This window comes from Pseudorca crassidens, chromosome 12 (genome assembly GCF_039906515.1).
Source record: "Pseudorca crassidens isolate mPseCra1 chromosome 12, mPseCra1.hap1, whole genome shotgun sequence".
Taxonomy (NCBI): Eukaryota; Metazoa; Chordata; class Mammalia; order Artiodactyla; family Delphinidae; genus Pseudorca; species Pseudorca crassidens.
Window position 1 is genome coordinate 57,407,946 of NC_090307.1, and position 18,174 is coordinate 57,426,119.

Below are 18,174 nucleotides of genomic sequence, written 5' to 3' on the forward strand. Positions count from 1 at the left end.
GGAGAAGGTCAGCCTGCTCAGGCCGGCACTTTCTGCAGGGTCCAGGGGACCCCGGGAAACATCCACCTGCCGTGTCTGACAGTGGGAGGGCAGCAGCTCACTCCTGCCGGTGGTTGGCGTCAGGGCGATAGTGGGGGCTACAGTCAGGTGAGAGGCAAGTTGCAGTCCTGGTCTTTGCAAAGGAGAGGATGTGTACGTGCCCCTCCAAACTGTGTGAGGGACTCTGTCGTCCCATCCCTGACCCTTGACAGGACGAAGGCAGGGGTGGCTTTCACAGTTACTCTTTTCCTCCTGTGTTGTGTGTGTGTGTGTGTGTGTGTGTGTGTGTGTGTGTGTGTCTGTGGTGGTTGGGGGTTAGGGGTAGGGGTGGGGAAGGCCCAAATTCCCTCAAGCAGAAACGCTGCCGCAAGGGGCAGGCCCCAGACCTGGCAGTTCTCTGAACTTAGAGTGACCATCCTGTAGTGCCTTTTATTCTCAGCTGTGGCCTTAGTCGCCAATTCTGGTGCTAGATGCCCCACGCCGTCTTATTATACTCTGTTGACACATTACATTCGGTGACTCCGGGTATCTTAACAATGGAGGAGACCTGACAGATCGCCTGGTGAGCTACCAGATGCACAGTGACGGAGCAAGTTCACACCTCTGAGCGTCAACCGACCTGGGATGCCTTATGTGATTGTGTTGTGAAGGCACTGCTTCAACCAAAAGGAATTTAAAATTCAGAAGACGTGTTACAAGAAGAGGCCAGAAAGGTCACCCAGCGGAGGCCACCCAGCTGGGCAGCTAAACCAGTAAGAAGGAGAGAAGCACTGACGGGGGAGCGGAGGGGTGTGAACTGTTTATTAGGACCCAGAGCTTCCAAATCGCCAGGCCGCCCACAGAACGACACGGCTCTTGTTACAACACACGACACAGGCTGGCTGACTTAATAGCTTGTCTCGTCTGACTGGATGCTGCCGCCTCACTGCGAACCAGGAGAACTGACTGCTGAGAGGCTGGCGAGTCCAGACGGCTCCACAGAACGTGTCTCCCGCCCCCGTTCAACGGCCCTCTGACTTTACCCTGCTCTTTGCCTTAAAACTGTTTCCTAATATTTGCGCTACCAATGTTATTTTCTTAACACAATTTGTAGGTAAAGAAAAACGATTAAAATGTCGTTAGTTGGTGCTTTCTTATACGAATAAAGATTTGACAATCCCCCCCGACCCCCAAAGCCAGCACAAAAATAGGGAGTAGGAAGCACGGAGAGTTCCTCGCGCTCAGCTCGAACCCTTCGCACACACGTAGCCCGAGGCAGTGCGGGGTGGCTCGCCCCCCTCGGCCCACTCGCCCTCCGGTCACTTGGCCTTCTTGTTGCCCTTCGGGCGCTCCTCGGCGACTGTCCTCGCCTCCTCCTCCGGGATGAACACGCTGACGGTGAAGTCGCTGGTCTCCGAGCCGTACTTGTTCTTCACGACCAGCCCATACTTGCCCGAGTCGGACGTTCTGACCCCGCTGATGGTGAAGTAGGCGGTCTTGCCGGCCTCGAACCTGAGGTTGCAGTGCTCGTCCGAGGCCAAGATCTTCTCGTTCTTCAGCCAGGAGACCTCCGGAGTCGGGTCTCCCCACACTATGCAGGTGAGGTTAAGCGCCTGGAAAACAGGTTTCATGAGAGGGGAGGAGATGTATCAGATTAACGATCCAACTTGAAGCGTCCTTCTGGGGGTCGGCCTGACCGGACGGAGGATAAACCTAAACCTCCCGGGCCGGGCTGCGTGTACCTGTGTGAGTTACAGTCTGAAATCACACCTGAGTAGGTTTCTTTGGGGCCTTGGCTTTCTGGCTTTGGGAACATTTATCATCAAAGCCCCACAAAGGCATTTGCTTCCAGTTCCCATAAACACACAGATGCCTTTTTGCTCTAATGTGGCGTTTTGGACTCTGTCTCAGTAGAGAAATCTCCTCGTTGCCATGATCTCCACCTGCTTGCTTTTGCATTTCATTTGTGTCACTGGGCCCAGCAGCAGAATCCTAACAGCTGCTTCAGATAATGTGACTCATTTTCATATCCCATCTTCCTCATTTTATTTCTCCCCCTAAACCCACTCGAGCTGTTGCAGTCGCAGAGGTGCCCTGCCAGCATGTATTTGTAGTTCCTAATATTTTATTATATTACCAACTGTGCTGAAACCCTCTTATTTTAAAAGATCAATGTTTAGGCCTATAATTTTACTTTATATTTTTGTTGAAATATTTTTTAGATAATCATAGATTCATATACAGTATAAGAAATAACAGATTTTGTATATTCTTTACCCAGTTTCCCCCAATAGTAACATTTTACAAAACTACAGTATAATACCACAACCAGTACACTGACATTGACATAACAGATTTCCCCAGTTTTTCTTGTATTTGTGTGTGTTTAGTTCTATTCAATTCTATCACCTGTCTAGGTTCATGTATCCACAACCTCAGTCAAGATACAGAACCTTTCCATCCCCACAAGGATCCCTCCTGCTGTCCCTTTATAACCACGCCCACTTCTCCCTCCCAAGCTGTTCCTAACTCCTGGCAACCACTAATCTGTTTTCCATTTCTAAAACTTTATAATTTCCAAAGCATTATATAAATAGCATCATACAGTAATGTAACGTTTTGAGAGTGCCTTTTACACTGAGCATAATTCCTTGCAGATTCATCCAAGTTATTGCAGGTATCAAGTTTGTCCCTTTCTATTGCTGAAAAGTGTGCCATGGTATGTATATACCTGTAAGGGTCATCTGGGCTGTTTCCAGTGTGGGGCTATTATGAATAAAGCTGCTATGAACATTTGTGTACAGATTTTTATGTGAACATAAGTTTTAATTTCTCTGAGATAAATGCCCAGGAGTACAATTGCTGGGTCATATGGTAAATGTATATTTCATTTGTTTAAGAGATTGCCAAACTGTTTTCCCAAGTAGCTGTATAATTTTGGTCTACATTTCCACCAGCCATGTAGGACTGATGCAGTCTCTCTGCATCTTCACCAGCATTTGTTGTTGTCACTGTCTTTTTATTTTAGCAATTCTGATAGGTGTGTCATGATATTTCACTGTGGTTTTAATTTGCATTTTCCTGATGACCAAAGATGTTAAATTTACTTCACATTTTAAATTCCATTCTTGCATTTTTTTTCTTACCGAAGTCCAGAAATTATAAGGAAAAGAGCTAGGGCTCACCATATACAGGGAAAAGGACAGCCTTCTATCTAGAAGGACCTTGTATGATCACTTGTTACCTCTTCTGTAAGTGTATCATTTAGAATTGGGTAGATATTAAGAAATTTGTTTTCTTCCCATGATTAATTAGCACTTCTCACTGAATTATTCTGCAAACACATTTCAGCAAGAAAAATATGAGTCAAACTATCGACATTGAATTTATCCAAGCAGACCACGTGTATGTTCCGGGAAACTGTGATTTCGTGCATATTAAAACTTTTATCAAAACTAAACAAAACTCCCATGCACCTTAGGTGTCCAGGAAAACTCTTACCTGTACTATATACTTGAGTTATAGATCACGGGATGCTTTCACATACATTCTCTCTCTTAATTCTCACTACCACCCAGTGAGTTGAATATTTTGAACCTCATTAGGTGAAGAAAATGGAAAATAGAGTTTCAAAACAAAAGCAACCCTGCAGCAGTTGAGCTTAAAGTCAACTGTGGTCCTATTTTCCAGGCACGAAGAAACATAGCTGGATGAACTGACCTCTCATTAAAGCCTTAGATGTGCCCTGTTCATCATCATAGTCCCAGTCACCCATCATACGTCTTCATTGCCCTTTGGAGGTGGGAAAAGATGTTGTTCCACTACAAACACCCCTCCTCCTGTGGTTGGCATATTAAATTTGTTTTAATGAAACACAGGGATGAAGAAAGTGAATCCAGATTAGAAATTACGTTCACTGCTCTTCAGAGAGATTCTTATGGATCCAAGAAATACCAGTTTAAAACCAAATGGAAATAAATCAGTTTTCAGCTGAGAAGGGGCCTGTAGAAATTCACAGAGCAGCACGTTTCCCTCCAAAGGTGAGGAATCTCATAGGTCAGCCCATTTTCTACTGGTGTGAGAGGTTGCTTCTTCAATTATGTTCATCACATAGTTATGACTGAACATTTTCTGCTTCTCCTGATGTTAAAGGGAAATCACTTCTGGAAAGAGACTAAGAGGTCTACATATACCCACATCAGACAAACGTGCATCCTGATGCTTGACCTACGAAACATTAAGCTGAGTGGAAAACTGACTGCATTTTGAACCTTGCATGTGGCTATTCTGAAGTCAGGCGTAAGCAGCCGTGGCATATGATGAAGATGGTAGGATGCATCTTCAAAGAAGGAACAAAGTCTGGGGCACTGGAACCCCTTCCTAGCGTGGAAGAATTGGGGACGGGAGTGCTCCATGCTTACCTTGCCCTCCTGGATGGTGACCACATCGGGGAGACCTCCCACTACCCGGGCGCGATCTGCAAGCACAGGCATTTCTGGTTAATCACTGAAACGATGAAAGCCAGCAAACACACGCACAAAGCCTCCCAGAGGAACTCATTTTCCCATTTAGTTTCCCTCTCCTTGCAGTTATTTTATGCCTGCTTTCAATATGCAAAATAAGAAAATGATCCAGTCATTCTGAATGTTCTTCTTCTTCACACACGGGTGCCTCTATCTGTACCTGAAATATCAACTTGAGGTCACTCTGTTGTATCGAGATCTGCTCTGTAACTTTCCCGGCTATTCTCAGCCCTGGCTCTCCTGGAGGCAGAGCAGATCTTGGCCTCTTTCATGGGCTTCTCTCTGATTCGAAAAGGTTGCATAACCAGAGGCTGTGTGCCAGGGAGATCTGGAGGCTGGAGAAGATGTGGGCTTTCCTTGGGGCCTTCCCTAGAGAGTTCCCCTTCCTCATCTCCCGGGAGTTCTTGAGATGCTCTGCAGAGCTCCTGTCTATGGCTTAGGGGACAGGGGGTGGGAAGGGTGCTGAAATCCAGGGCTGACACCGCCCCTCCCCCTCAAGCCTTGTGCTGTGGGTGTGACTGCCTCGGCCCCAGGGACGGACACCTTTCTGTCACTCAGTCAACACTAACGCAGTAGCCGCCACCTTCTCATTTTCAGCCTACTTCAATGAATGTGTGACTCTACCTCCTTATTTCTATCAACACAATCCCTTCTCCAGTAAGTCAGGCCAAATCTTTGAATGAGTCTTAACTGCCTTCTCCTGCCGACTCCGTTGCCCTAACACCACTTGTGGGCCCAGCCCGTCACCTGGCCCCCTGCACCACCTGCCGTGTGGTATTAGGTGAGTCACGTCGCTGTGTGGACCTCAGTGTCCTCATCGGTGGGGCGGGGGGCTTGCGTTAAACCCATGGACATGAAGCTTCTAAACTCTGCTCCGTGGCATCACTGGGATTCATCCTGACTCCACCGAAGGTAATTCAGCTCTTACCTATTTTATATATTGGGAAGATTTTGTTTGAACTAAGTGTTCTATGCAAATGTTTAAGAACATGGAGCTAGAAGGGCTCTCAGGTCTCTTCCGGCTCTGAGCTGCTGTGGTCCAGAGACCTCTGGAAGGAGCATATGAAGCAGAGGGAGGGTCAGGCTCCTTGTCCACAAGAGAGTTCAAGAACGGGCGAGGCCTGGCTCTGGCTCTGACACTCTCCCGTTGTGCCCGGTGCTGGCCTCGGCCTCACAAGCCCCGGGCAGGAGCGGGAGGGAGGAAGGAGGGGGAAGGAGGGAGGAAGGCCTTGCAGGTCAAAGGTGAAAAGTTCCCTTCTGAGTGACCAGGAGCCACTGACAGGTGGACAACTCCACTTCTCACTCTTCCTCCTGGTTCCCTTCCACCCAGCTCAGGGCCAACCCTACAACTTTAACCCTCAACGGTTTTCAGGTTCTGCTCCCACACTGAGAAAGAACCTGAGTTATCACGATGATTCGTCTGTGACTCCTGGGATCCTGTAGACTGAGTTCTAGAAATTTCTGTGTGAAGCACGGTTGAGAGAGGTCAGGAGTCAGCACAGTTTTAGGGACACAGGCTTGACTGCTGGGTCAGGGTCACTCAGCCTTATTTGGCCCCTCAGGAAAATGGGACTACTTGCTGGGGGACCAGCTATAGCGATTCACCTGATACCAAACCTACAAAGTATTCTACTTTTTCTTCTCTTTAACATATATACATTTTTCTGACACCTGGCACCTGCTGCAAGCGATTAAAATCCTGCTGTGTGATTTGCAGCCCAGAGGTGTTTCAAGTCAAGGCTGGGTGCCATTCTCACAGTGTAACCTGAGACCTTCTTTTCACAGACATTCTACTGAAGAGACTAAATGAAAACACATGCAGAACACCTAAGATTTAAAATATAGAAAGAGAAATGAAAGAAAAGGAAAAAAAATGCTTTCACTCTCCTACATCTGCAGTCATAACAGAGAAACAAAAGTTGTATTTTGAAACCACAGCAGGAATAAACACGAAGGGGTTTACTTACTTTTCTCCACGATGGCAGCTTGCCTGTGGTTGAGAGAAACAAACAAACACACAAACAAAGAAGGATTTTGTTTTAGTGTGACTTCAAAGTAGCCAACCTCGACTGCATTTCATGTTTTTGCTGCTCAGCAAAGCGGCAGGAAATGCTGCTCAGACTGCGCTTGCCCGAATGAAAGACCCTCTGACAGCCAATGGGGAGCAGCGCGCATCAGAGACAAGAGAGCCCGTGGCATCGCTGGGAAAGAGGGACTTACTTTAATCTCTGGAATTCTTCAAAGGCTTCGTCGTACGCTTGAAGAGACAAAAAAGAGAAGTTAGAATTTTCTCTCCCAGAACTGGCCACACACAGGGGTCTATTAAAGCTCACATCCTTTAATAGACCAGTGTAGGGCAGTGTAAGCGGTCCAGACAAAATTCAGCTGGCTTTGAATGAGGCTGCGCCCGAGCAGCCTACAACTTGATGGGCTTAACAAGAGAAGCAAACACTTTCTAGGCAGAAAGCATGAAATAGTGGATTTTAGAAGCTCTCAATTCAGTGAGAAGCCTTCAACCCTCCAAATAGAAAGGGAAAGATTTGCTCTGCCGAAGATGAAGTGGAAAGAAAGGTCTGTTTCAAAAAATGATTGGTTGTCTATTAAGCATCCTGAGCATCAGAAAAGCTTTTCTCTCATTAAATCATCCCTCACGTCACAGCCTCCTAGCCGGACAGTTCTGTGGTCCTGCCCGTGCGTTTGCGGTAAAGGGCACGAGGAATTACTACGATCACAGTGTGGGCCAGTGTGGGCCTGAAGCGATGCTTGTACACTGTGCAGCAGACGAAAAATAAGACAGGGAGACAAGGAAATGAGAGCTATGGAGCTCTAAGATAATTATCTTTTTCCTGAGCCTGCGAGTAAGGAACTTGGAAGACTTCAGGCCATAAAGCTTCACTTTTAAATTTCTTTCACCTGGTTTTTAAGCTCCTCTGTGGTCTGGGAATCACAACATTTTATGTCTAGAAAATATGTCCATAATACTAGTTTGCTCTCTTCTTTACAGAAGGGAAAAATAAGCGTAAAGCCAGGCTTAAAGCCTCTAGACCAGCTGGGCTAAGGCAGGCTAGTTAGGGCTGCTTTTCCTGCTCATGCCACACTAGAAGGAGATGGGCACGGCTGAGCCAGTGTGTTTGGTGCCAGTGGCAACACTGGTCAGACAATCCAGGGCCTTTTTGCTTAAGGGGAATTTGAGAGCAGGGTAGTTAAATGAGCTTCGGTGAGCAGAGAGTAAAAGCAAATTTTAAATAAGTTTTGAATGTATCTGCCCACGTCTTGTCTCCCTTTTCTATTGTGTCTCCAAGTGTCAGATGGATCGCAGAAGCAATTCCCCATCACAGTCTCTGCAGGCTGTGACTTGAGCACAGGGTGGCCGGGGGACCAAGTGCTCATCCCCACAGAGATCCTTCAGGGAGCCTTTCCAGTCATAAAGGGTGGGTGGGGGTGAGGGGAGGGGTATTCATCCCAAAACAACCCGGGGCAGGGTTGAAAGGCTGCTCTCTAAGTTGTGAATCTACTCTGAGGATGAAAACATGAAGAGTCATTGCATTTTAATATACGAAGCCGTAGAGGAAAAGGCAGCCCACAGTCTCCTTTGGTAACTTCATACAAGCTCCTTCTTTCTTTAGCAAAGAGTAAGATGAGCAAAGTACCAGAAGAGGGAGAAATGGCACAGGGTTTTTAACTTTTTATTTGTGATTGTACATTTTTTAACTTTTAAAATTCTAATTAATAGCTGCATATCACCTTTCCTGTCTGTTCTTAGATGGAAAACTGCCTTCTGCATCTCATTACTTTCTTCTCCATGTCCCTATTCTTTCCAGAGCCCCTCATTCTCCCAAAAGGCTGAGAGATCTGAGGCCACTTTTCTAACTTCCCTCTGTTCCCCTCAATATTTATCTTTGCTTATTCACATTTACTCCTTTCTGGTTTCTGAAGAAAAGGTATCCCTGCTCCTTCCCAAAGCCATTGCATTCACCTCTGCCCCGCAACTCCAAGCTTCTGTTCTTCAGAACCCCGAGACATCAGTTATTCCCCATCATTCACATCTCCAATCCTTCCAAATCAACTGATTTCTTGGACTCTATGAACATGCTCGCTTTTCAGTCACCATAAAATGATCCTTTTTCAGTTTGTTCTTGCTCAATTGATTGTAAATCAACCTGCCCTTCTCTGTAAGCATCTTGGAAGAGCAGCGCTTCCTCTCCACGTTCACTGTCTCCACTTTACTTTTTACTGATTCTCCACTCGTTGAATTTTTGCTTCTACCACCGTGGCTGAATTTAAACTGCTTTATTAAAATCTCCCATCATCTTCCAATAGTCAAGCGTAATGCCCTCTTATCACACTTCATTCTTTTTAAAATGCCCTCATCTCCACAGTAGGTTCCAACCTGCAGAATATCCGTTTACCTTGTCCAGAAAGATCCACTGTCTTCTGGTGTCCAGTTTTGCCATCAAAGAGCTCCATCACGTATTTCCCTTTGTCATTCGGAGTGGGCTCGTTGATCTGCAGCCAGATTTGCTCCCCGGTGACCCCACTCTTAACTCTGTCTGTGTACTTAATAGCAGTCCCGCTGTTTTTATCAAAAGAAAACATCGTAATCATTGGCTTTCATCCAGAGCTTATCTTTACTTTGTCTCTTCGTACTGAAGGTCTTACCATAAAGTTGTACAGACTTTGAAATAACATGGGATCGGCATATGTTCTTCTGCTTCAGAGAAATTATGGGCCCTGAATCACAGAGCGTGGATTCCAAGGCCTGGGGTGGGGGTCTGGCAGTCTGCATATTTCACTCCCAACAGCAGTCTGGGGCCCAGATTGTAGCACCAATACTTCTCAGGGGTATTAGTTATCTTTGTTTCCACTCAGGTTTATTTGTAGGACTAAGGGAATCTTTAAAGTGAGAAGGCCAAAGTCCATATTATATTACTGCATATTTCATGCAGATGGTCCGTGGCTATAAATGGGATTTTACAGGCTAGTTAAAAACAGACCTAAAGAGGTTCATCTGTGGCTGACATCTATTGACACACATGGTTACAAAGCTATTTAAAACAAACGTAAATGTGCACTCAGTAGTACAGCCAAGAATAAATGAAAAGCAGAGTTGCTGTCAGAATGAATGAGGCACTTTCTCTGACCCTGGATGTGAGTTTCCCCATATTCTATAGTAGGTCACGAGCATACCCATGCATTGTATTCTTTACAAGAGAATAAAAGCAAATAGAACCCTTTCATCTGACAGTCTAGAAATGCTACTGTTACAGATGAAGTAAGAGGAAGGCAGAGGTAGTGTACTCTCAATGATGTTAAAATAAACTCTATGAAGAGTTTGTAAACGTGAGGAAGTAAGAAAAAAAGCAGCATACAAAACTACTTTATTATGGTAACAATTATGCATAAAGACCGGAAGGAAGTACCCCAAGATGTTCGTACTATGGCTAGGAAAACCATGGATGATACCATAGTATAAACTCTTTCTAAGTTGTAATATGATATTAAATATATTTTCTAAAACATGTATTATGTTTGTGGTTGTAATAAACAAAATGAACTTAAAAAAATAAAACCCAAAAAATCTCCACCAAAAAAATTTCAGACTCCAAATAAACATTCAGCATTTTTCTTATACACTAGATTCTTTAAAAGATATTAAAATTAAAATGCCATAAAATGTAGGGTAAAGGAACCCATCTGTACACATAGACGTTAGCCTGAGCAATATAGTATATGTCTTAGAGAGTTAGAAAGACAGATAGTTCTCAGCTTTGCTAATGGTAAGTCTGTCTGAGTTCTTTAATCTCTAGCTAATATGCATACTAGTACCTTAATAGGTGCTAGGTTTGTAAAGCACTTCACGGTTCACAAAATGCCATTCATTCTCTCATTGGGTCCATCAGTGTTATGAGCTAGAACAGGTATTATTGCTCCTATTTTATATGAGAGAAACCTGGGATTCAGAAAATTAGATGACTTGTCTAAGATCCAAGGGAAGACAGGAGCAGAGTGAAGATCCAAACCCGTTTCAAGGTTTTTTTCCTCATCACACCACACACTTACATAAAGACGGGGAAGACAACCAGTCCTTGGTTCCTGAGCCTTTAACAGGCACACGTGTGTGCACACAAAACACGCATTTAGCTGACTAGACCAAACAAAGTTTATGTCTTGTTACTCTGGGAGCAGTTTCCTCAAAACCCAACGTTCTAATTTTTTTGAACATGTATTCTTTTAGAGATGATGTAAAGCCTTTTGATTGATGATTCAATTAATTTATCGTCTCATTCTTCAGAGGGATATATTAGAATGTCCTAGATGTCACGGAGGAATTTCCTAGAATTTGATCTATTTTAACTTATAATTACTTTCCTAAAATGTATTCTGAAAGAAATAGAACAAAGGCATGAAACTCCAAGCATTCAAAGTGGAATTTCACTTGTTCTCATTTTTTTTTTAAAGAACTCAGGGAATTATTAGTAATGATAATAAATGTAATAAAATACTATTCTAAAACAGTGAAGTCATTTTAGAGAAAACACAAATGACTGTTCTGTGGGACCCAGCTCTGCTTAAACGTTCAGTCTAGACTTTTAATGCAACTTGAACCCGGGGTACTGCCGTGATGGGGCAGGGGCTCTGGAGCCAGGCTGCCTGGGCTCAGCCCTCCACCTGTCACATAGCTGTGTGACCTCAGGCAAGTCACCTCCCTGAGTCTGAGCTTCCTAGTCGCTAAAGTGAGAAGAACCTACTTCGTAGAGTTTGAATATTAAATGAATTCACACATCTAAAGGGCCTGGAGCAGTGCCCAGCGTATTGTAAATGTCCACTGAAGGGAAGATCCTCCCAGGGGTGCCACGGCGACCTTCTCCTCAGTGAGGCTCACAAGGACTTCGGGAACTGGCATCTGCTGCATCCCAAGAGTGGACTAAAGGGACATGTTTCTTTGGCAGACTGCTGTCCTCTTTCAGCTCAGGAAATTTCAAGGAAGCACAGAGATCAAGGACCCTGGTGATGGTGTAAGTGGGAGACCTGGTTTGACTAAGAAACCTACTTTAGCTCTTGGAATCCCCAAGGAAAACTTGAGTGAAATCCCTCTGTAACTGCGCGAAGGAAGCCTGGGATTAGAACAGATCTTCAGGCTCAATCCAGTTCAAATACACATTCCCAAAGTCATCTTGAGATCTCCAAAGCCTTCCAAGGAAACGTGCTAATACCCACTCTGCCAACTGCTACGAACAACAACGATGATAAACTCGGGCACTGCTCTAGATCAGGCTTATTGGGTCATTGGCCATTAATTCATACAACAGGAAATCTGGTGCAATGCTGCCCCACTTTTGTTCCAGAGCACAGCATGGCTTAGGAGTGTGTAGAAAGATGGAATAAGAATCTGGCAAAGCATGACTGTACGGAGGCAGAGGTCACGTTACTGAGGCGTCTACAAGTTATGATACGTCCCAGATCACAAAGACAGAGGCTTTAAGCCATCGCTGGCCTCACCATGTACGTGCTGAGGGAGAGTGCTAACCTCACGCTAAAGGGATGGGCTGGTGCTTCTGTCCTACACGCATCAACATCAGACGCGAGAAGTAAGAAGACACCTTACCTGAGAGGAACAGAGGGTTGTTGTTTTTCCCAGTCCTTCCCCTGAGTGGAGAAAGAATTTCTACACAGGATTTACGTTGTTATTTACTTACTTGTGGGACCAGTTAACTTTCAGATCATCCACGTAGTAAGTAACAAGAGAGTACAGCCGGATGCCCTCAACTGTGCTCTGGATCTTCAGGTCTGTTGCAGACAAAGCTGCAAGAAGAAAACACATTATTTCAAACACCTGTAAGCCCATCCTGGAGAAGAATGAAGCACTGCCCTGTGAGAACTTACCTATTGTTTTACATACTTCAGCCATCAGTTCTTTAAAGGCTGTGGATAGAGATTCACAAACAAAGTTTTAGCATAAAAATGCTCAATGTCAAGTCAAATCTCAAACTGTTAGTCACACTTGCTCTCAAAAACATCCAGTCACAAGGTGAATTTATTGACCAATTGGTAACAAAGAACTTAATTTTTATCAAGTTTCAAAAGATTCCTGCTCTTATTTTGATATTTTTGCTCCCTTGAATTCTTTGTAACTGTCACCATGTTTACATTCTAGAGAAAGAGCCACAATGAGATTTCCAGGAAGCTTCTTGGTTTTAGGATTCTCATCTTCCTAAGTCCCAGGAAGGCTTCATTTACATTAGAGGAAGTGTTCTTATCTGTGTCATCAATTCATGATGAATAACCATCTAGGTCCCCTGGTATTTCTCAGCCAATAAACACATTTAGTCCTGCCTCCACAAGGAGTAGGAAGGGAAATCAAAGGCATACTTCTGCTGTTCGTTAGCAACGTTGTTAAAGATCTTGTTCAGGAACAAAACTGGAAATGTGGGCATCCCATGTAGGTTTTCGTTATCATGATATAAGTGTCCTCAGTAGTCTCTGGAAAATGGAAGTTGCTTTCTTGCTCTGCTATTAACTGAGAGGCTTCGAGTTTCATATATAATCTTTCTTGCCACCTTTTAGAGAGTGGACTCTTTTGAGACATGCTTTCATGGTAGTTTTTGATCCTGGAACATTTTTCATAGGGTTGAAATAAAAATGATGATTTGTATTGAAAACAGACCTCTCGTGGATTGTGGACTATAAATCCTCTGAGGATCAAAACTATACTTCTGATTTCAAGGAAGACTAAAAGTGAAGTATTTTTTAATAAAACAGTAGTTCGCTCAGCTGGAAGGGCAATTAAAACAAAATCTGTGGGCAAAAGATCAACATGACTTCAATCATTCAGCTCAGCCTCACTCAGAATTCTGGTCACCTGTATACAGAACACACAGAATGGACCCCAGCAGTGGGTGGACTGACCTTCATCCACAAGCTTCAATCTGCTCTTATCTTTTCCTCTGTCGTCTTTCAGGATAACTTCATAAATCCCAGCATCTTTCTTTGAAAACTAAGGGGGGAATAGATATACCACATTACAACTTATTGTAGCCTCAGAATATGGTGTTTGCATCTTTCAGGCCCTGAGATTTATAGAACTGCCGTCAAAACACACTGAACAAGCATCCAGCCATGAGAGCAATGAACAGTTCGCACGTGAACTATCCATCATAACCTGACCAGCCAGCAGTCCTGAGTTTTCACCCTCTAAGGCGACAACTGATTTGAGGCTTGAAGTCCTTATCTTTTACTCTGCCTTCATATTAAAAACTAATGAGCACATGTATTTGAAAGGCATGCTCTTTTAGACAAAGAGTAGATAAAAATCTATACTTAAGTGAATACTATGATCGTCTCTGTACCTTTAGGGAACAAGTTATCATGAGGCTTAAGAGCAAACAAAGAAGGATCCACTTAACTGTCCTGCCACTCACCCATCTATGAAAAAAACTAGCTCAGAGAGGCAAGAATTGTGGTGTCCAGCCAACATTGTTTGGATATCTGACAAATCCTTGCATATCACAAGGTGAGAGAAGCCTTTGTGTCCTTACAGCTTGCTTTTGGGGTGACATCAGGGCAGGGATCTGTGCCCGGGGCTAAGGAACACATAATCTAGTCTCTGTATTTTAGAAGAATGTAGGGTACAGAACTAATGCATTACATTTTATACTTATAGTCACCTACCTCTGTTATAAGGAGGGTACATATACCATCCTTAAAGTCATGCTTTTCATCCACTGATATCTCCCTTTCATCTTTATACCACACAATATGAGTCTCCTTCTTAATATTTGCCACCTAGAAGAAAAACTGTAGTTATACTTCTCGAAATAAGGGAATGCTACTCTTATGAAACTAAATAATTCTCAATGTAGCACTGGATATAAGAAAAAGCATAGATTTCTAGAGGAATCAATTGAAAGCTATTTTAACTGATAAAGAGTTTAAAATAAAATGGATACAAAAGAATAAACCTAAATCAATAGCATCTTTACTTCCAGCAGAAAAAAATTTGTCTTTAAAATCACCTGGTGGACAAGAAAACATAGAAACATACATACTAACATACAGAATTAAGTAAAAATAAAAATTTGAAAACCAAAGGAAGATAAATCCCATCAGATTAAAATATAGTCTGTGTCACAAAAACAAATGACTTTATCAAAGTATCAGAATGACTAAGCCCCAATCTATGGCTAAATATTTTTTAAAAGGTAAATGAAGCTTTGTAAATAAATGTGGAAAGGAAATATGTTTAAAATTATTTAATTAAAAATTTTTCCAGTTTTATTGAGATATAATTGATATAATATTGTATAAGTTTAGGGTATACAACATAATGATTTGATATATGCATATATTGTGAAATGATTAACACAGTGAGTTCAGTTAGCATCCATCAAGTATGGTTTAATAAATTAATTGCTTGGCAATTTTTAGAAACTCATTTAGATCCAATATCCACACATCGTATCATAAATTTCAAATGGGCAAAATGACTTCATACGATTAAAGGGATTTTAAGCTTTATCTACAATGCTTGAACTTTCTATGAAGAAGAGTATATTCATGTATTTCTTGTGTAATTAAAATTATATGAAAAAGTAAAGACTTCATACAAATCAAGAAAACAATCTCAAAGACCCCACTACATAATTGGACAAATGTATGTATGATTTCCCAAAAAGGAAAGATAATTACAGAACAAACAGATGAAGAAAATGTTTGATCTCATTAAAGACAAGGAAATGTAAGTTTCAAAAAAGAAAAAAAAAATCTCAGCTAATACATCAACATAAGAACTAACACTGTAACTGCAGTGAAACCAGAACACACAAACTTTCTTTATAATCCTGTAAACTGGTTCCTGGGTTTTAACTGTGTTACTAGGCAACATTGCTTATGATAAACATGCCCCGCAGATGGGAAAGCTACCACTGGACTGGGCGGGACTAGAAATGGACTCCGTGGCTTTGGGCTTCCCTGAATATACTCTTGTTATTCGGACATGGTCCCTGCGGGGACCCTGGAAGCTCTGCTTGGGGCGTTGTTACAAGAGGTATTGGCCCCTTGGGGCACGAGGGATTTTTTTTTTAAAGCCATGGCATTTCCTGCACCTGCCCAAAGTGGAGCTTGTCTCCTTGCACCTGAGCTGTCACCTGTGGGTGGTGAAGGGAGTGATTCCTGATGTGGACTCCTGCAGGACAGGAGTGCCCAGCATGGCCCTGTAGGCAAGCTGGGGTTCTTGTCCATATTCTTTGGAGTAGACTAGCTCCAAGTGGGGCCCATGGTAGTCTCAGAGTCTGAATGTTTGGCTGCACATACTCCATCAACTCTAATGCAATATGTAAATTGCTAAATGTACATAAATTGCTGTAATAATGAAACAAAGAACTGTGGGAGGACAGAGGAAGGTTCATTTTACCCAGACTGAGAAGGGGGAGGCTTTACAGAGGAGATGGACTGAGTTGGGCCTTGAAAAAGGATCGTGTCAGAGAAGCTGAAAGAAGAAGGCCATTCGAAGTCATGAATACATAACGAATGAATAGTCAGAACCTACTTCTAGGCTCCTGTGGTTGGTCAGGATCTGGGTAAGGGGCTGATTCTCTTGAGGAAAACCTTCAGAATAGGGCTGCAGAACTCACTTCCCAGAAGCCTAGTGCAATAGGAAGCACAGAAAGAAGGATGCACGGACGTGGGGGCCCCTGAGGAAGGGATGGTTTCTGGGGAGGGCAGTGTGAGGAAAAAGTAAGTAGAGGCACGCAGCTGTGGACAGTCAGGAGGAGAGAGAGGTGCTGCGGGTTTTAGCTGCTGCCTGAGAAAGTGTTTTTCAAGAAGCTCTGCCATTTCCTAAGAGGCTAAAATCCAGCACTGGTTTTTCCTATACATTTCTGGTAGACCGCTGTTTCTTTGAATTTGTCAGATTTAGCAAAGACCGGAGTATTTGCGTTCTGGCTTTTATAATGACAACTACGTGTGAAACGCCAAATCTGTGCATCTGCTTTGGGGTCACTGTCCACCATCACAGCCTTCACACTCCAACCTCACCCAGCAGTTCTTATCCAAAAACGTTTGATGACTCACGGAGCTGCACACCATACACTCAGGTACATGATAATTTAGAATGTTATGTGCAACTTTTTTTTCCTAAATGTTTCAAAGGCCTAATAAGATAATTGGTTGTGAGCTGCAAACTCTTTACCAAACCTCTCCCCTCAAGGGAGCACAGGGGTTTCAGAAGCAGCAGCAGAGCTGCCCAAGACTCGAAGGTACTGTTGTGCAAGACACACAATTTAGATTTAAAAAATTGCCAAACTTCCACAGAAACACAGTGTGGCTGGAATGATTCTGGAATAGATCTACCACTTAGAATGCAACGAAGATGATGAGAGATTCTCCTGAGATTAATAACTGAAAAAGAGTTGGTGGGTGTGGTTAGTGAGGGACGAGCAAGCAGAGCACAGAGGCTTTTCAGGGCAGTGAAAATGCTCTGTATGATACTATAAGGACGGGTACATGTTTTTACACGCTTGTCCAAACTCATGGAATGTACAACTCCAAGAGTGCACGCTAATGTAAGCTATGGATTTTGGGTAATGATGTGTCCATGTAGGTTCATCAGTTGTAACAAATGTACCACTTTGGTGGGAATGTTGATAATGAGCGAGGCTATGTGTATATAGGGACAGGGGTGTATGGGAAATCTCTGCACCATCCCTTCAAATTTGCTGTGAACATAAAACTGCTCTAAAAAAAGTGGTCTTAATTAAAAAAAAAAGGAGACTCTGTCCTTATTAAATAGGGCATGAGTAATGAATAAAAACTATCATCTTGACTTCCCATATTTTTATGTTGTTTTATTTTAAATATTTCTTACCAACCAACAGTAACATTCAACAGTAAAGGCACGTCACTTATCATTTTGGTGCAAATAGAGGAGATAAAAAGTTGATCTTCCTTTTCTTCTCACATTCTATTTTATCTTTATTTCCCTTGTATCAAATTATTAGAAATTTATCTACTTCTTACCTTGCATTTCAATAGTACATTACATTCATCAGTCACTTCCCAGCTCAAATACTCAGCGAAATGTGGACCTATAAAATTTTAATAATATCAGCAATCAGCAATATTAATCATGAATGCAAAATTCCAAGCTCATTCTTAAATTCTAAGGTGATTTACATCTAAAGGGAAATTTTAAAAATTCAAGATTTAGTTTTTAAATATTTTAAACGGATACATATTTAATAATAAATATTTTTTCAATTATTTTTATTAACCAGGGCATTATTAACATAAGCAATAATATTCATTTAATTTGTTACGGAAATAATCTTGGAATATTTTGTTCAAGAAATTGAAGCTTTTCTCTTTATTCACTGCCTATGTTTACCTTGTTTCCTGATAAATTCTTGACGCTGGAATTCAGCTTCTTTCTGGAGCTTTTTATAAACTGAAAATTGAAAAATGAGGAAATATGAAATTGAGTTGAGTGGTATACATGTACATGCCAGTCACTGCGTTAAGTGATTTATATTCATTGTTATAACACTCATACACCATGACCACCCTATTTGTTTTCAGTATTCATAGATGAAGAAAAAGGCTTAGAAAGGTTAAGAAACTTGTTCAAGGTCATGAAGAC

General features: G+C 42.6%; 1 protein-coding gene across 2 annotated transcripts in view; it reads right to left on the bottom strand.

The window, feature by feature from the left end:
• Window positions 1-820: 820 nt before the first annotated feature.
• MYOM1 (myomesin 1) overlaps window positions 821-18,174 on the bottom strand; it is a 142,543-nt gene continuing 125,189 nt past the window's right edge. For both annotated transcript variants that reach the window (XM_067699592.1, XM_067699591.1), the window contains 11 exons: window positions 17,923-17,982; window positions 17,556-17,623; window positions 14,211-14,324; window positions 13,449-13,536; window positions 12,426-12,464; window positions 12,239-12,344; window positions 8,951-9,114; window positions 6,762-6,798; window positions 6,509-6,531; window positions 4,440-4,495; window positions 821-1,631 (listed from right to left, as the gene is read on the bottom strand). In XM_067699592.1, coding sequence (XP_067555693.1) covers window positions 1,338-1,631; window positions 4,440-4,495; window positions 6,509-6,531; window positions 6,762-6,798; window positions 8,951-9,114; window positions 12,239-12,344; window positions 12,426-12,464; window positions 13,449-13,536; window positions 14,211-14,324; window positions 17,556-17,623; window positions 17,923-17,982 — 1,049 coding nt within the window. In that variant the 3' untranslated portion in view covers window positions 821-1,337. The remainder of the gene's footprint in view (window positions 1,632-4,439; window positions 4,496-6,508; window positions 6,532-6,761; window positions 6,799-8,950; window positions 9,115-12,238; window positions 12,345-12,425; window positions 12,465-13,448; window positions 13,537-14,210; window positions 14,325-17,555; window positions 17,624-17,922; window positions 17,983-18,174) is intronic.